The sequence below is a fragment of the Mauremys reevesii genome, linkage group 3, assembly GCF_016161935.1.
Source record: "Mauremys reevesii isolate NIE-2019 linkage group 3, ASM1616193v1, whole genome shotgun sequence".
NCBI lineage: Eukaryota > Metazoa > Chordata > Testudines > Geoemydidae > Mauremys > Mauremys reevesii.
In genome coordinates, this window is record NC_052625.1 from 71,914,704 (window position 1) to 71,937,650 (window position 22,947).

The 22,947-nt window shown below is 41.6% G+C and overlaps 2 protein-coding genes across 3 annotated transcripts in view; one reads left to right on the forward strand and one right to left on the reverse strand.

The window, feature by feature from the left end:
* Positions 1-2,283, forward strand: part of ADSS2 (adenylosuccinate synthase 2) — a 55,419-nt gene extending 53,136 nt beyond the window's left edge. The window contains exons 12-13 of the mRNA XM_039529352.1: positions 567-716; positions 1,693-2,283. Of these exons, the coding sequence (XP_039385286.1) occupies positions 567-716; positions 1,693-1,745 (203 nt within the window). The 3' untranslated portion in view covers positions 1,746-2,283. The remainder of the gene's footprint in view (positions 1-566; positions 717-1,692) is intronic.
* Positions 2,284-5,055: 2,772 nt separating this feature from the next.
* Positions 5,056-22,023, reverse strand: C3H1orf100 (chromosome 3 C1orf100 homolog). Of its 2 annotated transcripts, XM_039528486.1 has the most exons (6): positions 21,605-22,023; positions 18,083-18,205; positions 11,820-11,890; positions 8,966-9,058; positions 8,087-8,271; positions 5,056-5,218 (listed from the first exon to the last, which is right to left on the reverse strand). In XM_039528486.1, the coding sequence occupies exons 3-6, from the start codon at positions 11,879-11,881 to the stop codon at positions 5,118-5,120; spliced, it is 441 nt and encodes a 146-aa protein (XP_039384420.1). In that variant the 5' UTR covers positions 11,882-11,890; positions 18,083-18,205; positions 21,605-22,023; the 3' UTR covers positions 5,056-5,117. The 2 variants fall into 2 exon arrangements, with proteins under 2 accessions (XP_039384420.1, XP_039384419.1); XM_039528485.1 differs by lacking the exons at positions 18,083-18,205; positions 21,605-22,023 and adding an exon at positions 17,921-18,076.
* Between the last annotated feature and the right edge of the window lie 924 nt (positions 22,024-22,947).

Below are 22,947 nucleotides of genomic sequence, written 5' to 3' on the forward strand. Positions count from 1 at the left end.
TTTAATCCAGAGGGCTACTTAGCTCGAGTTCCTCAGCTGATCTCAGTTGCAATGTGTCTTACTTGAAGTGGAGGATAAGTCCCAACACTTTGCAACAATATACAAGTCTGTTTTTAATACCTGCGCCATTGTGAAATACTGGTATATACAGGATGGCGGGCACATTAAATCTGAATTTGTGTTAGTGGGTTAGATTCCAACATAAGAGAACTTTCTACTGTGTAATAAGCTCTTAAGTATTCTTAAACAACAGACACCCATGGTTTAAAATAATGTAGGCCAATGTCTGACTCCATATCAGGGAGAGCAATTGAAATCTACTCCTGATTAAGAGAATCCCCCTTATTTCACCACCTTTTAAACTATGGATCATTTCACACTATTGTGCTTGCAGTATTTCTCAAGCTCAGGCAATATTAAGCAAGCTCGTTTTCTGAGCTCACCATCAGTAAAACAAGATGCCTGATGAAATGACTTCTAGCTATATGATTGGTTCTGTAAAAATATATAGAACTTCTGTATAATTTAATATTCACTGTATAAGTACTTATTCTTTGTTTCCTTAGCAAACCAGGAAGTCTTAAATAAAGTAGAGGTTCAGTATGAGACATTCCCAGGATGGGACACAGACATATCAAATGCAAGAACATTTGATGAACTGCCTGTAAATGCACAGAACTATGTTCGCTTTATAGAAATGGAGCTTGGCATTCCTGGTACGTACAGCAAACTTTCCTGCTTCAAGAAACCTATGTGAAATAGACGTAACTTAAATTTATCTCCCTTGACCGTCGGATGCTAAAAATAACTTAACGAGCACCCAGAGTGCTAGAATAATAAGCTTTAAAGTGACTCTTTTGTACTTTGACATTTTAATGCTGAGCCTCATTTAGCTGCAAAATCTAAAAGGGGATCAACCTCTAAAATGTTTTCAGTATATGTGTGTAGTCTAAATTTGCAGTGGTGGGTTATCATAATTTGCCAACTGATTTTGAGTACTGACATGAACACTGTTCTTTTTGCATGTTTGTTTAAAAAAAAAAAAAGCTTGTTCAATAGGAAAAATCCTATTTGTAGGACTTTGAAAACAGAAAAGCTGAATGCAATATTTTATTATTATACTAATAAGGATTCAGTTCTGCCACCCTTATGTTTAGTTATCAATGTTTTCTTCTGAGAGTAGTCTATTGACTTCATTGGGACTTACTAAGAAGTAAGACACTAAATCAGTCCTAAACTAGTACTGAATGATTTACTCTGAGGAGAGATGGTTTTATGATCAAAGGATAGAACTAGAAATTGAGAGTTGGGGGTTGTATTCCTGGTTCTGTTACAGAATGTTACCTTTCAGCAACTCACTTAACTTCTATATGCTTAGTTTCCCTATCTGTAAAACTGATATTTCCATATTTTAGAAGGGTTTTGAGAATTTATTATTTTAGGTCATTCTCCATTTGAAATCAGTGGCACAAGATCAGGCACTTCAAAGTGCTTCAGGATCTGTGAATGTGGTGGTGCTACAGAAATGCAAAATGTCATTCTCTAATAGCAATCATCAATACTATCAGTGCAAAATATTCTTCTACATCAGCCATAGAACTTTTTTTTTTCTTTACCAGAATGTCATGCTTTGAGTTTGAATTCCTCTGTGGTAAAACAGTGCAAACTACTTTATCCTTTCCTTTTTTGCAGTTAAATGGATTGGAGTAGGGAAATCCAGAGAGTCAATGATCCAGATGTTTTAAAGATTTCAGATGCGTGGAAGAAAGCACACTCCTCAATAAGACTGCTTAGTCTTACATGTATTATTAGTAGCCTACAAAGCAAAGATGTTGGAAGAATAGATCTTGCGAGGAAAGAAATGCTAGAGTTGGTCTCCCAAACTGATTGATTGCTACTCCTGAAAGACTTTGACCTCTACCTATATCAGCTCTCTATCCAACTGGCAATATCTCCAGGACACTTTCCATTACTGTTATACATGGTGCCACCAGACTTTTCTTTATCATCTAGTATTTACTTCATAACATAATCCTTGATGTTTGAAAATGGAAGGTAACATTATTTTCCTGACTTTGTCTTGATTGTCGTATCCATGCTTCTGGCGGTGTTACTTCCCTGAAATCTTAACCAGTAAAAATAATGCAGTTTTGCACAAATGGTTTTACATCCTCATTATATGTACTCCTAAATATGTTGTATTCTTTATGGCTGCTGTTGTAGTGAGTGATTAAAGAGGGATTCTGATGATTTTATAATGCTATAAACATTGTCTAAACTGTGTGTGAGATGGTTTTTGTTCAAAAAAGTTGTGATTTGAGTTGAGAGTGTGCAAGGGGCTTTTAAGACAAGTTTACAGAAAATGTGCAAAAAACTAAATTTGATATTGTATAAAGTTCATTTACAGTTATGAACTATTCTGATTTAATTGTTAAAATATTAATTTTAAACAATTTTCTGCACTTCTCTACTTTGAGTGCATATTAAAGTAAAGTAAATCTCTTGCTAATTAGAAGGAAGCATATTTATTCATGTTTAAAGTTTAAAATTGCTTCTGTGTCAGTGATTAGAACTGGTTTTGACTTCACACAACTAAGCAAAGGCACTGTAGAAATTATAAAAGGAAAACTATTAGGGTTGTCAAACAATTAAAATGATTAATTTAATTAAACTAAATTAAAGATTAATCACGCTTAATAAAGATGTTGAACAATAGAATACCATTTATATCAGGGGTTCTCAGACTTTTGTACTGGTGACTCCTTTCATACAGCAAGCCTCTGAGTGTGACCTCCCCCTACACATTAAAAACACTTTTATATATTTAACACCATGATAAATGCTGGAGGCCAAGTAGGGTTTGGGGTGGAGGCTGACAGCTCGCAACTCCCCATGTAATAACTTTGACCCCTCTGAGGGCTCCTGACCTCCAGTTTGAGAACCGCTGATTTATATCAGTATTTTTGGATGTTTTCCATGTTTTCAAATATATTGATTTCAATTACAACACAATACAAAGTGTGTGCAGTGTTCACTGTTTATTATATTTGCACTGTAAAAATAAACTAGTATTTCAGTTAACTTAATACAAGTACACTCATGCAATCTCTTTATCCTGAAAGTTGAACTTATAAATGTAGAATTATGTACACAAAAAACCCCTGCATTCAAAAATAACACTGAAACTTCAGAGCCTACAAGTCTATGCAGCCCTACTTATTCAGCCAGTCGCTAAGACTAACATGTTTGTTTACATTTGCAGGAGATAATGCTGCCCACTTCTTATTTACAATGTCATCTGAACGTGAGAATAGGCATTCTCATGGCACTGTTGTAGCTGGCGTCGCAAGATATTTACATGCCAGATGTGCTAAAGATTCATATGTCCCTTCATGCTTCAACCACTATTCCAGAGAACATGCATCCATGCTTATGAGTTCTGCTTGATAACAGTCCAAAGCAGTGCAGACCAATGCATGTTCACGTTCATCATCTGAGTCAGATGTCACCAGCAGAAGGTTGATTTTCTTTTTGGTGGTTCAGGGTTCTGTAGTTTCCGCATAGGAGTGTTGCTCTTCTAAGACTTTTGAAAACATGCTCCACGCTCCATCCCTCTCAGATTTTGTCTTAGCTGAACAAGAAGTAGGACTGAGGGGACTTGTAGGCTCTAATGTTTTACATTGCACTCAAAAATAAAACAGTTATGTAATAAAAATCTACATTTGTAAGTTGCACTTTCACGGTAAAGAGACTGCAGTATGGCCTCTTGTTTTCTTATCTCGAGAAGCAAAAAGTCTTGCCTCCTTAAACTGCTGTAAACTTCACTGCCATACAAGTATTTTTGCAGTGTGGAGGAATGAAGTCTTTACCCAAACTTTAGCCCTGCACATTGAATTAAATCATCCCGTAAAAGTTAATAGTGGGAGTTGAAACACTTGATTTTAGTCTAAGCAAATTTCATTTTGGGGAAGGAGGAAGAATTTTGAGATTTAAAATCCTTTTGAAGATAGTAAATGTTATTGCAACTGATTTCACAAGAGGAGGCAACTGACACCACACAGACACAGACGTGTACATACCCAGAGGCAGAAAGATATGTGCCTAGAGACTTCTTACTGCCAAAAAAAGTTTAGGTTTTTTTTTTTTAAGAGCCAAGTGAGTTTAGGTACCTAGAGAGTTTCAGCAGGAGTCTTGTGCATTTCTGTGTTCCCAAAATTGACACTTAAGTGCCTAGCTCCTTTTGTGCATTCAGATCAGTGCTGCCAGAGAGAAGGTTGCAGTGGAGCTGTATTGAGCAGCCATCCATCTAGAAAGCCCTGATTTGCTGCTGGACTAAGCAATGTGGGTTTTTTGTGGGATTTGAAGGCCTTCTCTCCAGCAAACTCAGCTGCTAAAGCCCCTATTGTGGGGATGTTTTAGAGAGAGATCTTCCATGTTCACTTCTATTTTCCTGCAGTTTTGGCACCCTCCCTTGAGCTGCTTCATAGGAAAATGGGGTAAGTGTGCCCTATATTAAGTTTTCCATTGCTTCTTATGACAGCTGAATTTGTAGGTGGGTAATGTTAGATTTCAAGAGTCATGTATTGCAACAAAGCTCCCTGCTCCCTCTTTGGTGGAAGAACAATTTTTTTTAATAAAATGGCTGATTATCTTTGTTTTACAACCTTTGAGGTTTCTTCAACTGCCAGCCCACAGCCAGTGCTGTTGCTTTTCTCAGCCATGTGGGACAGAAAAGGACTGCTAGAGGCCATGGGTGCTGGGGATGCTCCCCACTAATACCAGGGGTGGCTGCTGAGGAGGGGAGGACAATTGCAGAGACCACAAGGATAAACTAAATAAGATTACTATATTCCCAAAATGCACAGCTAACAAGAACATGCACTGAGAATTAAGTATCTCCATTCCCAACTGTTGACTCCATTTTGCAAAGTAATCCATATATTCATATTCACAGATAAAACTTGATTAAAGTTTTCAAGTAGCATCACCAACACAAACTACACTGTAAAATGATACAGTATAGCTTAACAGAAGCAAACTTCTGAAAGTCCCATCTAAATGGGATTAACTTCACTGGGTTGCTTTTATTTTCTTAAAGCTCAGCTGAAATACTTCTCTCACAAGCAAGGGCAGGTTATATTTTTTGGATCAGCAATGCTTCTCCAGATTGTCAGTGGTCCAGGATCAGTTCTTGGTGTGTATTTATCCTCATCAAGGTCTGGAATTAAAAATAAAGCATTTTTCCTTTTAGTCTCTCTGATCTGAATTCAGGAATACTGTATTTTTAAAGCTTTCCTGTTGCCCTTATATGATTCCCAGCCTCTTTTCCAGGAGTCTCCTCCAAGGATTCTTTTGTTGTAGCATGTCACCACAACCTTGTGTGTGTGTGTTTGCTATTCTTTATGTGGATAGTGCTTGGGGTACAGGTGTCCATTGGTCACACTACCAGGCTAGAATTTGTTCTCTCAACTGAGCTGAATATTGTGAAAGCAGAATTGCACAGCTTGGTTGGCAAGCTGCTTTCTATGCTTATAGCCCTATATGCATGAGCTATTCTTGTGACTAACTGTACTAAGGAACACCACAAGAGCAAGAATGGAAAGTGGATTTCCAGGAACTGCCTGCAGCATTAGTCACAGCAGCAGCATGTTTGCAGAGATATGTTTAAGTACAGGGAGGATCATGCATCTTTCCTTAAAAAATACTCTTCTCTGCATCTTTATGCTGGTGTTCTCCCCTCAACTAGCCTACTCCAGTGAGGGAAATCCTCCTAAACAATCTGTTAGTCCACAATAAGCAAGCTGCAGCAAGAGGGACCTTGATGTGGTTTAAAAAAAAAAGGGGGGGTGGGTGGGGAAGGGAGGTAGGAAGATGATAAAGCCATCCACCAGCCCAACACTGTTTGCCAAGAACATTGGTAAGTAGGCAAGATGTTACTGTAGGGTAAAGGAAGGGTTCACTTTCTGCCAATTATTAAGTGGGCACGTTATGGAGGTAGGGTACCAGAGTAGATAGGGCAATTGTGTGACCTGACAAACAAATCAGAAGTTTTACCAATTATCTGCAGAAAAAGTTGAATGATTCCAACTAGTTGGATGTAGAAGACAAATTGGGCTTTTGGGTGCAGGCCTTTAGCAGAGGTGTCAAGAGGTCCTGGCTGTTTTACTTGGGGAACTGTAGAGGTTTTTATAATTAAGTAAATTTTAATAAAAGGACCTAATAGTTTTGTAGTTAAAATGGAGAAGAGGCCTTGATTTGAGCAAAGGCCTTGATTTGAGGGGGAGGGATAGCTAAGTAGTTTGAGCTTTGGCCTGCTAAACCCAGGGTTGTGAGTTCAATCTTTGAGGGGGCCATTTAGGGACCTGGGGTTTAAAAAGCACACAGTCTGGGGATTTGAGCAGGGGCTTGGACTAGATGAGGTCCCTTCCAACCCTGATATTCTATGATTCTAACTGCCATATTTTCTCTAATCAAATCAAAGAAAACCTAGATTAAAGGAAGGAGGGAGAGCATGTGCACACTTCTAGTTTTCACTATACTTGAGTGCAGAAGAAGGCCTTTGAGTGAGATCTTATGCCTCCTATCATGTTTGTATAGCACAATGTGGATGCTAGAAGAAATCAACTTGTCTGCCCTCATTCTCTGAGCTATTACTGCTCCCACTTAAACTTGCCAGCTGCCTGTTTCCATCAGCCATATTGACACTGTTCCTTGCTTCATGCTGCTTTGCAGTATCGGGCTGCTCTTACGGTTTCATTTTGTCCTACGTGATTCCTAACAAAAGAGACTATTATCTCCATTTGACTCTGCAGCTGGAATTCAAATTGAAATAATTATCCAAATCAGAACTGGGCCATGACACTGGGCTGTTGAGGCTTAAAAGGCACAGCAAATTCAAAGTTGTTGGCCAGTGCCCATCAAAGGCACTCTTTAGAGATTGTCTGGCTGGAAAACCTTCCTTCCCATGGGAGCTGGTCTATACCACAAGAGGGGGCCTTCAATCTCATAGCTCCTTTCTAAAAATAATAATAGTAAGTGTCTTTCACTGGATGTTTTCATGCCAGAATGTCCCCTAATACTGGCTTTGGGGCACAGTTATTTATCCATAATTCGAAACCAAATTAAGCACATTTAATGCATAATAATGTTGGACAAAAAAGCACCTTAAACTGGAAAGCTTTCTCCCAGGCTGCCCCTCATAGTTGGGAGAAGCTCCTTCTATACAGCCACAAAGCTAACTCCCTCAAAACCTTCCTTAACACTCTCTCTGAAGCCTACCAAAAACTTGACAAGGGCTAGGCCACTGAGACCATTCCTGTCATGCAGATCAATATTGCCTTATCGTTCCCTTGTATTCCCCATGGCTCTCAGTTTCCAGCACTTGTCTGTTATACTTGGATTGTAAGTTCTTTGGGCCAGGGACTGTCTTTGTTCTGGGTTTGTACAGCAGCTAGCATAACAGGGTCCTGGTCCATGATTAGGGGTTCTCAGTGCTATGAGAATACAAATAAAGATTACATTAAAAAAATATTACTACACACAGACTGGAATTGTGACCAACTGCTTTGTACTTGCTCATTTCAATACAGGACTCTCCTGATTTGAGATGTCTCTTGTCTTCTGTCAGATATCCCAGAATGAATCAACATGCTCATAGGTTGCATATTACACATAGCTTTAAGTGGACTAGATCAGATCAAGTGTCTCTTTTAGTAATGTGGTTACTTCTAATAACTTAGAAACCTAAAATTGAACTTTGTTACATCTAATTGGTGTGCATTTGAGCAGCTGCTGTATACAGATTGAAATTTAAATATACATGTGATTTGCCATGTTCCAGTTCATTGGTTGCCTTCTGCCTACCTCTTTGGAACTGGACATACTGCAACAGTTCATTTTGTCTCCTCTTTACCTAGTGTAGACAGGGCGTCTGTCGGTTTTTCTCTATCATAAAATGGGGACAATACTTTTCTCTCACAGGGATTAGTTAATCCATTTTAATATGTTAAACATTTTCTAAGGGCTATAGACTAGGGTGAGTTCCTAGCAAAAGACAAGACTTACATTGCTAGTAAAGCCTACTTACCCATATTGTAAAATGGCAGTGCAAATTCTTCTTTGTACGTGGTTTGCTTGTACCAGTCATTCATTGCCTTCTTCACTGTCCTTTGAAAAAGGACATAGCTCTGAAGAGTTAAATTATCAAAGTCATGTGGGTACGGAGTTTCAACTTCATGCTGCACTGGAGCTGGGTGCAGTTTTATGAAAGGTCTAAATGAAAGGCATAAATAGTTTTGTAATCTCATGCTGACACATGGTATGTGACTAGCACTGACTAACCATAAGGGTAGCCAACATAAATGTTCTTTCTAATCTCCTGCTGAAAAAGAGCACTCAGAATAATGCAGTTATAATTTAATAGGCATTAACAGCTTGACTACATACAGTAAAGCCTTCATAATCTAGTATTGTTCAATTGGGTTCACCACACTTTTGAAACTAGGGAGTGGGTCTGCGAATATTGCAGTTAACCAGTGTAAACTGCATTCATTAATTCTGCTGTAAAAAACCTACTGTTATACGTCAAAAAAATTCTGCTTTGTTTAGGACCCTGGGTAGCAATCTCAGTTGAGAAGCTAAGGATTAAAAGTGCTGGTAAAATGAAGAATCTGCACTTTCTAGCAGCTTTCATTCAGGATTCCCAACCACTGATCACTCACACACACAAGATAAATATGGACAAGCCAGAAATATAACCCAGATTTCCTGACTCCCGATCCTGTGCTTTGACCTGTAGACCATTTCCTCTCTTCCTGTGTTCTCCTTATTCTCACATGTCAAGGTTGAAAAGGAATATCTGCAGGGCACCACAGGAAGCGACTACCACTCTCTATAGTGAACTTGAATGATAAGAATTTCAGAATAAGGTTCTCTTAGGAAAAGTTGTATAAAGCTATTCTCTTACCCTGGAGTTGTTTCAGGCATGCATGCCTTATGTACCCGTCCTAGTTGCCCAGGATAGAACCCTTGAATGTCCTTTCCTTGACGAATAACAGTGCTAATAAGTAACACACGTAAAATAAGTGGTGTTGCAGTCAGGAGAGCAGATATAAGAAACAATTTCTTGACCTGAGAGTTACAACAATGAAAGCTACCAGCAGACATTCTGCCCCACGCATTACATTAGGAAATAAAGCATAAACTGAATCAGTTTGCAAACTTTTATCCCATCATGTAGCACAAAAGGTAGTATGTAGAGTAACTGCAGGACTTATGATATGGGAGTGGCTGGAAACACAGAAGCTGAATCAGGACAGGGTTTGACTTGAGCGGCAGTGGGGACAGGGTAAAAATTTTCAAAGGTGCCTAAATTGTTAATGCAGCAAAGAATCCTGTGGCACCTTATAGACTAACAGACGTTTTGCAGCTGCAAAGGTGCCACAGGATTCTTTTCTGCTTTTACAGAACCAGACTAACATGGCTACCTCTCTGATACTTAAATTGTTAATAACTATTGTGAGACAAGGTGGGTAATCTTTTTGGTGAAAGAAGCCTTCAAGCTTACACAGAGCTCTTCAAGTTTGGAGCGTCACAGCTAAACAGAAGGTTGAACAGATTGTTAAGTGTAAGGAGTTAATACAAGATGCAAGAGACCATTCAAAGTTATGTGGGCAATTAACACTTCTGCAGTTGTAGGACAAAGGAGGGTTGCAGATTGTGGTAATAAGCCATAAATCCAGTGCCTTGGAGTCCATGATTTTTAGTGTTTGGGGCAAAGTTATGAATTTAAGTTCATCTTTTGTGGGTGTTGTGCAGGTTTCCTTTGAGAATGAGTACCCAAGGGGTTAGATATAGAGCGATCACTTTGTGGGGGGCAGGGGGGGAAGTGTTCATCCACAGGGGAAGGTGTTTTTGTCTTGTCATTTTTCAGTGTGCGCATAGGTGCTGAAACGGGCTGCTGGGGGTGCAGCAGCACCCCATAGCTTGAAGTGAATTCTATCATATATAGGGTTTACAGGTTCTCAGCACCCCCACTATACAAATTGATCCAACAGCCCTATGTGTGTGTCATTTGAGAATGTAGCAATTGTCTTGTTTCACCCCCATACTTGTAACTTGGGCATGTAGTGCCCAAGATGAGATACACCACATGTTGTGATAGGCATGTGTGGGACCCATGGATCTTGAAAGGTGTGTTTCACTTAATCTGTTCCACCTTGTATTTAGCTGAGATACTGCATGCCTTTCTCAGACTTGTAAAAGCTCGGTGAAGCTCAAAAGCTTGTCTCTCACCAACAGAAGCTGGTCCAACAAAAGGTATTACCTCACCCACCTTGTCGCACTAATATCCTGGGACTAACATGACTACACCCACACTGCAAATATCTTCTGCCAGAAAGTGTGTGTGGTTCCCCGCCCAGCAGGATAGCTAACTTTTGTTAATTATCTCACTATAAAATGCTAGTGGAGACAACAAACAGGTAGTTTTTAACCTTAATGTAGCTGGGTGAGGTCAACCCAATAGATGCTTTTGAAAATGTTACTCATAGTGGCTGGTAAGAATAGAGAGGGCGGGTAGTAGAATAGGCCAGGGGGAAGAAAAGAACGACATTTTGTATTAAACAAAAATCAATGCTTGGCAAGTTTTACCCAAGGTAAATTAACATTTTTCTATATGCAGATCCTAACAGAATGACTGGATTCCGTGGTCCCACCCTGTTAGCTGGTGGTGTTGATTCCTTATATGTTTAATTCCAGATAGGACAAAGGAGGTGGGAGTAGTTTGCTTGGCAGATGAATCTAAGACTGAGTAATTATAAACCCAGGACAGTTTTGATCATGCATTGCACATACTGTTTGTATTTAGGAACGTACTTGAAGGAATATAATAGAATTTGTTAAATGTGAAGTCTTACATGAAACTTGCACTGAAATTAATGGCTTAAAACTAAAAATCTGTAGATGCAGTATTTAACTTGCAAACAGACTCGATGCTTTTTTACTTGTAAAATGTGTGTTGGGCAGGCTATTTTGACAAAGATCCTTTCCTAAACCACAAGAAGTTTTAAACAGCATATTTGTACCATTGTTAGAGTTGCCAACTGTCTAATTGCACAAACCCAAACACCCCTGCCCTGCAACCTTCCCTGACCTTTCCATGAGGTCACACTCCTGCCTGCCCCTTCTCTGAAGCAACTCCCCTGTTCACCCCATGCTCCTCTCTCCATTGCTCACTCTCCCACACCCTCATCGGGCTGGGGCAGGGAGTTGGGGTGTGGATGGGGGTGCAGGCTCTGGGAGGGAGCTCAAGGATGGGGCATGGGGTTGAGGTGCAGGAGGGGGTTTGGGCTCCAATTGGGCAGCTCTTAACTCTGGCTGCTGCCAGAAGTGACTGACACATCCCTCTGGCTCCTAGGCGGAGGGGTAGCCAGGCGGGTCTGTGCGCTGCTCCTGTCTACAGGCACCGCCCCCACAGCTCCCATTGGTTGCAATTCCTGCCCCATGGGAGCTGTGGAGATGGCACTTGGGCTGGGGGCAGTGCACAGAGACCCTACACTTAGGAGCCAGACATGCCAGCTGCTTCTGGGAGCTGCACAGAGCCAGGGCAGGTAGGGAGCCTGCCTTAGCCCTGCTGCGCTGCTGACCAGACTTTTGGCCTATTAAAATCTCCTGGATTGATTTTAATAACTACGGGGAGATTGAGGTTGATTCCGGGAGACTTCAGGACAATCCAGGAGGGTTGGCAACCCTACCCATGGTTGATCACTGACATCCTGGTGTTTCTGCACATGTGACTTTTCTGTGTCCAGATACTTTACCCTGGAGGGAGGTAGGGTGTAGGATCTATAAATTGACGTAGTCTGATGGCTGTGCACGACATGGAAAAATCCTGGAAAAAAGATCATAAAATATTAGATTCTTAAGGAGCTTTTGAAATATTTAAGAAGTTGCTTTTGAGGTCAATAATTCAATCTTTGTTAGGTCACAAAAAATTGAAATCGAGACATTGGAAGAAAAGGCATAATTAGGCATTGTCTGGAAATATCTGGAGGAAAAAAAATAGGATCCTGAAGAACAAAAGCCAAGGCTAGCAAGTAAAGGAATGGTTTTTAAAACGTTGGGCTTGTTTTAATAGCCCAAAAGATCTTCCCTGGTATCGGTCTAGGATGCTTCCCTGGACTACCCAGGTTGCGAGTCTCACTACCACATGCCCTTAGCATGAAGAAGTCTTGTCTGTACCAGCCTAGAGTCAGCTCCCCGACTCCACTAGGCATAGGCAACACAAGCACTCACCTTTCAAGCTTTACTGTCCTTTTGCAGATTAGCTATATAGTCCTCCCAACTCCAAGTCCTCTGGGAAGCCCCTAAGTGCCCAGCCCCTTGTCCTGTAGACACTCACAGAATTACCAGATCCTCTGCTCCCAAAGAAACAGTATGCCTCAGCTTACCAGTTACATCAAAGGAAGGACAGACAGGGAGGAAAAGGGAGGTGGTGTTGCCTTGTATATCAGAGGTATGCACTTGTGCTGAGATTGAGCTGGAAATAGGAGACAGACTTGTTCAAAGTCCTTGGGTCAGAATAAAAAAAACCAATGGTGATGTCATGGGTCTACTACAGACCACCTAACCTAGAAGAAGAGGTGAATGAGGCTTTTAAAAACTACTAACAATCTTCCAAAGCACAGGACTTGGGTGGGGAAGAGGCAGAAGGAGACTACCCAGACATCTGTTGGGAAAGTATGGCACAGATAATCCAACTAGTTCTTGGAGTGCATTAGAGGCTATTTTTTGTTTCAGAAGGTGGAGAAAGCAACTAGGCGAGGGCTGTTCTAGATTTGATTTTGAGAAACAGGGAGGAATTGCTTGAGAATTTGAAAGTGGGGGCGAAAGTGATCATGAAATGAGTTCATGATTCTAAGGGATGGTAGGAGGGAAAAAAGCAGAATAAAGAATGGATTCAAGAAGACAGTCTAGAAAACTCATGGAGTTGGTAGGTAAGATATCATGGGAAGCAACTCTAAAGAGAAAAACAGTTTGAGAGACTTGGCAATTTCAGAGACATTAAGGGCACAAGAACAGAACCATCCCCCAATGTAGGAAAGATTGGAAGTATAGCAAGAGACCACTCTAACTTAACCAAGAGATCTTCAACGATCTGAAGCTCAAAAAAAGTTCTACAAAAAGTGGAAACTAGGTCAAATTACAAAAGGATGAATATAGAATATAATGGCCATACTAGGTCAAACCAATGGTCCATCTAGCCAGTATCCTGTCTTCCAACAGTGACCAATGCCAGGTGCTTCAGAAGGAATGAACAGGCAATCGAGTGATCCATCCCCTGTCATCCACTCCCAGCTTCTAGCAATCAGAGGCCTAATGACACCCAGAGCTTAGGATTGCATCCCTGATCATCTTGTCTAATAGCCATTGATAGACCTATCCTCCATGAACTTATCTAGTTCTTTTGTGAACCCCATTATAGTTTTGGCCTTCACAACATTCCCTGGCAACAAAGTCAACTGCGCTGTGTGAAGAAGTATTTCTTTTTGTTTTTAAACCTGCTGCCTATTAATTTCATTGGGTGATTCCTAGTTCTTGCATTATGTAAAGGAGTAAACAACACTTTCTCCACACCAGTCACAATTTTAGAGAAGTCTTTCATATCCGTCAGTCTCTTTTTCAAGCTGAAAAGTCCCAGTCTTCTCCTCATACAAAAGCTGTTCCATGCCCTCAATCACTTCCAATTTTAATATATTTTTTTAGATGGGTTGATCAGAATTCTATACAGTATTCAAGATGTAGGTGTACCATGGATTTATATAGTGGTATTATGATATTTTCTGGCTTATTATCTATCCCTTTTCTAATGGTGTCTAACATTGTTAGCTTTTGACTGCTACTGCACATTGAGTGAATGTTTTCAGAGAACTGTCCATAATAACTCAAAGATCTTTCTGAAATGGTAACAGCTAAATTAGATCCCATCATTTTGTATGTATAGTTGGGGTTATGTTTTCCCAATGGGCATTACTTTGCACATAAAAAGTCAACACAATCAGGTAGGGACAAGTTTAGGAAGGCCAAGGCAAAAAATGAGATTACAATAGCTAGAGTCAAAGGGTAACAAGGAAACATTCTACACATACATTAGAAGCAGGAGGAAGACCAAGGACAGGGTAGTCCTGTTACTCAATGAGTGGGGAAAGACAACAGAAAATGTCGAAGTGTTTTCACCAAAAAGATGGTTAGTGATCACATGTCTAACATAGTTAACACAAGTGAAAATGAAGTAGGATCTGAGTCTAAAATAGGGAAAGAAGTAAAAATTACTTAGACAAGTAAGAGGTCTTCAAATAGTCAGGGCCTGATGAAATACATCCTAGAATACTCAAGGAGCTAAGGATCCCACCCCCTTATCCACCACACCCTGCTCCCTGTCACCTGACTGCCCTCCCAACCCCTATCCACATCCCTGCCCCTGACAGGCCTCCCGGGACTCCCACTCTCAACCCTCCCTGTTCCCCTCCCCTGACTGCCCCCCAGAACCTCCACCCTATCCAACCACCCCCTCTCCCTGACTGCCCCCCAGAACCTCCCACTCCCTTACCAGCAACAGGAGCTTGCAGCCACGACACCCAGCTGCACTCCCCACCGGGAGCGGTGGACCAGAGAACGACCCATGCAGCGCCGTGGTTACAGGGGAGGAGGGTCAGCAGGAGAGGGGCCGGGGACTAGGCTCCCTGGCTGGGGGCTCAGGGAGCCAGCAGGACAGTCCCACGGGTTGGATGTGGCCTGTGGGCTGTAGTTTGCCCATGTCTGGACTAGTTATTACTTAGCCCTGCCTTGAGTGCAGGGGACTGAACTAGATGACCTATTGAGGTCCCTTCCAGGCTTATACTTCTACAATTCTATGGTCTCTGTGATGGGTGCTAGCCTGCAAAACGCTGCAAAGGAGACTTGGGGTAAAAGAAACCATCTTGAACAAAGACTATTTTTCTAGATTAAGTTTTAGATGGATGTTTTCACTTTCATTTGCTTGTAACCATCTCTACCTCTCTCTTTTACTTGATATAACTTAGTACCGTGGTTCTCAAATTTATTTGCTTGCCCCCTCCCCTCCCCACCCCACCCCACCCCACCATAGGCACCAACTTCCCCTCTGCCCGGTGAGGGCTTGACCCTCCCCTGCCCCTGTCCTGCCTCTTCCCGCCCCTGCACTGCCCTCACCCTGCCCCATTCCACCCCTTCCCCCAAGTCCCCGATCCCCTTCTCCACATCCTCCCCTGAGCACGCCACCTCCCCCTCCCTCCAGGAAAGTCCTAAGTACCACCAAACAGCTGTTAGGTGGCAGGAAGCGCTGAGAGGGAGGGAGAGGAGTGGGGATGTGGCACGCTTGGGGGGGAGGCAAGGTGGGTGCCAGGGGCTTGGCTGCTGGTGGGGGCCAAGCCCCCCCTAATTTTTCCCTGTGGGTGCTCCAGCCCTGGAGTACCCACAGAGTTGGCACCTATACCCCCACTTCTGTGTCTGTAGTAGTTTACACCCATGCCCCTCTGGGTGCCCAGTCAGTAGCTGCTGCTCTTCAACTGCCCAGCTCTGAATGTGTGCCATAAGATTCCCTCGCCCCCACCCCAAAGCTTCTCTCACATCCCCAGAATACATTCTGCATGCCCCCAAGTTTGAGAACCTCTGACTTAATACATGCTCTTTTGTTAATAAACTGTTTATTTTTCACTATAATCCAATTCTGTGGTGTGTGTGAAGGGAAGGGTGTATTTACCTCAGTTACATTAATTCGGTGTGATATACTGAGTCTTTAACAGAGCAGCAAACTTGATACCTTCTGTAAATGCACAGTGGTAGGGGTTGGGCACTCCAGAGGAGCTCCTCTGGAGTGGAGTTAATTGATTATTACCTCCTAGGCAAGGCTTGGGCTGGAAGCGCCTTGAGGAGTTTGCTGGTGAGCAAGACAGACTCATGTGTCAGAGAGCTCTTGCATTCTAATCACCAGCAAAATCCATGCTTGCTAAGGTAGAGAGGTAAAATAGCTCTGGGTAACCCCAGCAGCATGTTACAGCCTTACATGGCACTCTTGTGAACTAGTATTTAAATACCAGACCCAGGGGATCCCTGTAACCCAGATGCATGCCCGGGGCCCTCTGAGATGGCATCAAGAGGTCCTTGGGTCATGCTATCGCAGATCTTAGAATACAAACTGGTCTTAGAACAGAAATGAATAAAGGAAACTGTGGCAATAATTTAAATATTGTAGCACTGTCTATTGTGACTCTGAAAGCAGAATTTCTTTGTCAGATTTATTGGTCTGATTAATTTGCACCTGCAATTTGTCCATTTGCCATAATTAAGCAGTAATTTACTTTGTCATCTAAGGAATGAAATGTGGCTGATTTATACAAACATTGACTCATCAGTATTTAGAAAAGATGGGACATGTTTTTTGTATTTTGTTGCCTTTCAATAGCACCAGTGAATTATGTTATGTGGACATGCCGTGGCATCTACTTCACTAGAGGGTGTTTTAACCTGCAGTTTGAGTTAGAAGTTAAAACATCTGCCCCAGAAACTAGCTTAATCCCAGATTCTTACTTTGGCTACTACCATGACCTAGCTTTTAAAAATTACATTGGTAATACTGCATCCTCATCATTTTAGTTATGTTAGGGAATTTTACTTGCTGCTTTCAAGCTTAGTGTACAAGAGACTATTTTCAGGCCTTAGTTAATTTTAGTCAATCTTGGAAAATGTAGCTATACAACATAAATGTGACAACTCCAAAACGCACACACAATATGAGCTGTTGAGATTCACTGTTATATTTACTAACATTTCCATATCCCTGTCAGCCAATTCTGCATAACTGTTGTCTTCATTGTCAGCAGCACCAATGTCGCTTTCATCTCCTTTCGCCCCACCCCCCCCCCCATCCCCGGTTTGCAATTGTTTGTTTTAGCCTTAAGAGTGCTTTCTCCTAAAGCTGCTAGCACATAAAATCATCTTGGTGCTAGAGAATTAGGTGCTGTTCAGGACAGAGGGAAGTTTATTTCATCTTAGTGACTCAGAATACTTTAGGATTGGCACAGGCAGTTTATCTAGGGGCAGTAATAGTTACTTGTACCTAGAAATTTTCATTCGTGCCATCAAGTTGTTAAAAATATTGTTCTGTGCACACGTTAAGGGCCCTATTTTCAAAAGGCATCCTCCATATGTGCGCACAGATGCTTGCAAACACATTGTTTAAGCCTGACCACTTGCATGCACAGCTGATGGGTTTTACGTGGGCTGTTTTCATGTGAATAAATGGACGGGTTCAGTAGTCTGTCAAATTGGTCATAAAGAGTCCCTCCTTGCGCTGAACTAGGAATGCAGGATTGGCCCCACAGAGGTGAAACATTTATACTACAGTAGTGCCATATGAGGCCCCATTGGGCTAGGTGCTGCACAAACATACAAAGACCCAAGCCCTGACCCAAAGAGGTTACAGCATCTGTAGAGGAGATATTGAAAGGGAGCAAGAAAGGAAACATGATTCCCCTCCTATAGATCAGGAATCAAGGCACAGATGAAATGAGTTGCCCAGGAGTCTCTCAAACTCTGTAGCAGACTTATAAAATTAATCCAGACCTCCCAAGTTCCAGACCAATGACATAACCACCTGATCATCCAACCTCTAATCCAGATCCTCAACCTAAATGATCAAATATTTATCAGACTACTCCATAAATATTCCTACACATTGTTCTTAAAACTAAATTATCTAACTGATTAACAATGAAGGAGTTATTTTTCAGCAATTAAATTCATTCCGATTCCCAGGATCAAAGAAAACTCAAGGAGTTTCTTTAGTAAACAGGTTTTTTGGTTCACAAGGGTTATGTATAAATACAGTCTAATAAGGTCTTACCTTCACCACCACACCACACGCTTACTTGCAAGACAAGTTTATAGCTTTAGCTGGCTTACTGAAAGAAATTTAGCAAATGGGAGGCTGGAAGTCAAAACAAGGAACACCTAAGAGAAGTTCCTTCCCCTTGCAGGGAAGGATACAGAAAATTTACAAGCTTACCTTCTGTTCATGAGAACAAGCTGCTTACATCACTGCATGGTGCTTTGTGACATTCCACTCTGGTGGCGTGTCATAAATGAAACGCAGTCCTGCGTGGTTTGATGCAGTCCCAGCAATTTTATCCTTAAAAAGACAAATCAATATGTACATCCATGATCCAGTTTACTAATGCTGAAATATTTAACATTAAAAAACCCAACAACAATGGTGGAGATGATTGGGTGGGAGGGGAATCTGGCTTATTAACAAGTCAGCTGGAAACTAGAAATGGGCCCACACTAAAACCCTGAAGCTGCACATTGCTGAACTTTGGTGGGTAGCAAGTTAGAATTTGAACCTTGAGGCTCCATTCCCTTCCCCCCCTCCCGCCAACTTCTGCATAATAGCTGCTCCTAAACCTAAAAAGTTACACGACTGCTGAATCTGGCCAAGTGACTTCATTGCCAGGCATCCTCCTCTCTTCACAAACCAGTTCTCCTGGGTAGGAGCCAACTTGTTGTCTAGGATGTTTGTATTTTAATAAAAAGGATCACCTTGAGTTAACCTTATTAGCCCTGTGCCACTACTCTTTGGAATTTCAGTCCAACATGGAGGTAAAAGGACAGAGAGCAACAGGCTGCACATTCAGAAATGAAACTGCAGCTTGGTAAAGATACATACAGAGAGTTCATAATCTTACCCAGAATTCATAAGTTGTACAGACAGATTTCCCAAATGGTCACACCATGAGCTGGGGCAGGGGGAGGAAATGCAGAAAATATCTTGCTTTGCCCATGAATCATATGTAAAAAATGTTGAGTTAGCCTCATGGATAAGAAATTATGAAAGAAATAAAAACAGTAATTTACTCCCTGGTTCTAGAAATTCATTAATTAGTCTATAGATTCCTCTTAGCTTTTAAATCCAGGGCTAGTTACACTGCTGTGTTTTTGCAATATAGGTGCACCTGGGACATACTTGTTCAGTCAGCAGTATCACTCAAACTAATGAGGACTAGACAACTAGATGTAAGAATGGTTCTATCCTGAGAAGTGACCAAAAAAACAAAAGAAAAAAAAACAGACAACATTCCATATATTATGTATCACTCATTTCCATTTAAAAATTTGCTGAATAGCAGGTACAAAGGTGGGTTTTTCTTAACTGTCAGCCTTATAAACTCTCTCTAGACTCTGATAGGCAAGCTGCATTCATTCCATCTCACCCATCACCACCACTAAAGATTCTGCAGGTCAAATTAGTCCCTTGGCTACATTTTTGTAATCCCATTGTCTTCAAAATATTTCCTCAGTGACACCACGCAAACCCAATAACCTTCAGTGTGATTGGACAGGTGCTCTTGGCGGAGTAATCTAAAGACCATGGTGTTATACAAGGATCAATAAAGCCACAATTTGGCCTTTTATATTATTGATGTGTAAAACAAAAATAACGCAGCTTAACTGTCAGAGCCTAGAGCTGGCATATAGGGAAAAAAATCCATAATTTTAATTTACAAACATGGAACAAGGTAAACAGAGGGAATATAGAAACCCACAACATCACTTTTACAGTCACTATTCACAGCAGAGTGCAACAGACTCATTTGGGCAAATCTTCTGTTACTGATAATGACTAAGGCTTAGACTATGTCATGGAGGACGTGGAAGTCACAGAACCCATGTAGTGGATGGTAGTTCAATTACTACCTAAACTGCTAGCAGGGGCCTCCCCTCCCCACAGCTCCCCAGCTGCTGCCGCTGGCAGGCCTTCCCCGCCCCCCAGCTCCCCAACCCGGTGGCAGGGGGACCCCTCCCAGCCACTGGGCAATGGGGTTCCTGCAGCTCCCAGTCACAGGGGAGGGGAGGGCAGGGCTGGGCAGGATGCTGGACCCTCCACCCTCCCCATTTTGTCAGGAATGTCTTTAGTAAAAGTCAGGGACAGGTCACGGGTTGCATGATTTTTTGTTTATTGCCCATGACCAGTCCCTGACTTTTACAAAAAATATCCATCAAAAAAATCATAGCCATAGTAATGATTAAGTGAGAGAGATTCTATTCTTTATATACCACAAATTTGATTTCATTCTTACCAGCCTTTGTTAAGATAGGAAAAACTGAGATTATTGGTTTCTTTCTTCCTATCACATCCTTTCCTCAGAAATCTTTCAAATATTATATTAGAGATGAGCCCAAAACAAAACACTGATCCAAACACTCCCTAAGCATGTATATTTTACATTATACCCGCCCCTGGCCATGGGCCTCAGGGTGCCTAGCAAAATATAACCGCTTAGTACTTTGAGAGCTGGAGAGAGGCAGACAGGAAGTGACCTAGTCAACACAGAAAAAAGCTAAAAAAGGGTGTGGCAATGACAGGGCTAGAATTAGAACATAGGATTTTCTTGACTACCAGCACAGCACTGTGCTCACTCTACCAGAGCACCTACATTTAAAGTGAAAAATGTCATTTTTCACTAAATTCCTGGCCAGGTCAGGTCTGGTCAGGACAAAAGACAGAAAACAGTATTCACTTTGCTGGATTCAGTGGAGAAAACTCCTACAGGTTGATTATTCTTTGGGATGTGGGGGAAGGATGCATAGGTCTATACACATCTACCTGTTGGTAGATTCTGTGAAGAACATAAATTGTTGATGCTGGTTTCAAGCTTGATTGTAATCTAATAGGACAGTGTTCTTTTCCTGCAATTTCCGTTTGACTCAAGGTCTGTGCCATAGAATCTGTATGACTCAGCATTTGCTAGGGGAGACCAGGACAAAGATCTGAGTCGTGCTGAGGCCGAAGTTGCCGGTGGAAACCTAACAATTTTTATTTACTATATTGACAAAATCCTATCATTGCAATTAAGGGGATATGTAATTAGCTGTGTCTTAATTACAGCAGCTGCCACTTTATCTGAATGCAGTAATTTGCAAAGAAAATGGGTGAGATATTTAAATTAATGTGTGTAAACAGTGAAAAAAATCAAATACTGTGTAAAATAAATTACTCCTGATGGACAGAAAGATGGACAGCTCCATAATAAAAGCTGCAATACTGTTAGGGGAGGAAGAATTGGCTTATGGTTAAGGTACAGGTCTGACAGTCAGGAAACCTGGGGTCTATTTCCAATTTCTTGTGTAATTATCACCTATGGGAGATAGGTGCTTTTGAAAAATCTATGTAGGTAGAAAAATACCTTTAAAAATCTGGCCTTCAACTGCTCTGCCTCAGTTTCCCCATCTGTAAAATGGAGTCTGTGCTACTTGTTAATATCACAAGATACTAAATGTTTGCAAAGTGTTTTGATAGCCTTGAGTGTAAGCCACTAAGAAAGTGTGAAGTCTGATTTGTTACAAGATATGTTGAACAAAATTAATTTTATTTCTCATGGTGCACGTCAATAGATTTGTCATTCTTAACTGCCAGGATGACTCACTCAAAAGGGACACCCAGTTTTCTTCAGAAAGTTTCAGCATATTTATTTATTTATTTAATACACACAAATTCTTCAAGTCCCCTGTGATGGGGTGCTCTACTTACCACAGGATGGCGCCTCCTCGTAGCTGTTTTGGGGATTAGCACTGCCTGGCCAATGTCTCTTCCAGCAGTTTCACTCCATCTCTTTTGTGATGCCTCTTCTTCATGACTCAGCCATCTGGCCAGGTCACTACATGGCTTTCCCTTCCAGGGAAAGCCAAGTCCTTTCACACCAACAGTGTCAGGCAGTCTTCTCCAGCACTGCTCTGATGGTGCCACTCCCCCAGTGACCTGTAAAGGAATCATTACACAGGATTCTAGTCCAGAGACCGTGTTTCTCCTTCCCTGCTCTACTTTCTATGGCTTCTGATTCTCCCCTTCCCCCACAATCTGGGTGTACTAGCTCAAACTCCCTTCTCCCAGGGAGGAACTACAGACTACTGTAGCCTCAAACAGACTTCCCTTCTCCCAGAGAGCAACTGTAGACTACTTCCCTGCAACCCCTTTCTGTTGCCAGCTTCCTGGCTATATAAACCTGGCCCAGCTCCCCTCTAGTTGGACTTCATCAGCGAATTAGGCTTTAGCATGCCCTGGCCCTCCTCCAGGTGTAGCCTATAGGTTAATTGGCCTAATTTACCCCTTCCGGCTTTGTGTGGGATGGACCCCCCATCATATTCCCCAATAACTGAATTTAAAAAAAAATTAAAACATTATGTTACCTGTTTTATCCACTCCAAGTGCTTTACTACATCCAGCCTTGGAGGGGACTGGCTTAGATTCCAAATTACATTTTCAAATATTCCCACTGCACCCTCTCCAGAGTTGTGACACTAAAAATCCCCAGCAACTCCCTGCAAATTAGGAGTAAAGTAGATTTTTCCAAAATGATTCACAAAAAAGATTTTGCTTGGATCCTCTAAAATTGCCTCTTTTTTCCTCTACAGCTCAGATGCTCACTCACTCATTGCCCATCCTCAGGATGAAATGACTTTATTCTGTCTTACAGGAATGAGGCAGGTCACAATGGTATTTCAGTCTCTTTTTGGAAAAAGAAAAACTATCTCTAGTTCCTTAAAAGAACAGTGAGCCTACCAAGTGGTTAGAGTAGGAGTAGTGAATAGATGGACCGCGAGCCAAATCTGGATGACCAGATGCTTTTGAACAGACCCTGACATTTTTTTATCATTGTTATTTTTAAAAATTATTTCCCCTGGAGTCGGACCTTGACAAAAAATAATTGACTATCCCTGGCTTAGAGAATAGAAAGGGTAATCAGGCCTACTAAATCCTATTCTCAGCTCTGCCAGTGAGTTATGACAAGACAAGTCACTTAACCTCTGTGGCTCAGTTTATCCATTTGTAAACTGGTTATAACAATACTGAACTCGTAAGGGTGCTGGCCAGCT

Excerpts from the sequence above, each read along its gene's own strand:
- C3H1orf100 (XM_039528486.1), bottom strand. The coding sequence starts at position 11,881 with ATGTCGTGCACAGCCATCAGACTACGTCAATTTATAGATCCTACACCC. Across the intron at positions 8,272-8,965 it reads ATGCCTGAAACAACTCCAGG|ACCTTTCATAAAACTGCACC; the intron begins GTAAGAGAATAG and ends CCTTTCATTTAG. Across the intron at positions 5,219-8,086 it reads ACTGCCATTTTACAATATGG|ACCTTGATGAGGATAAATAC; the intron begins GTAAGTAGGCTT and ends TTTTAATTCCAG.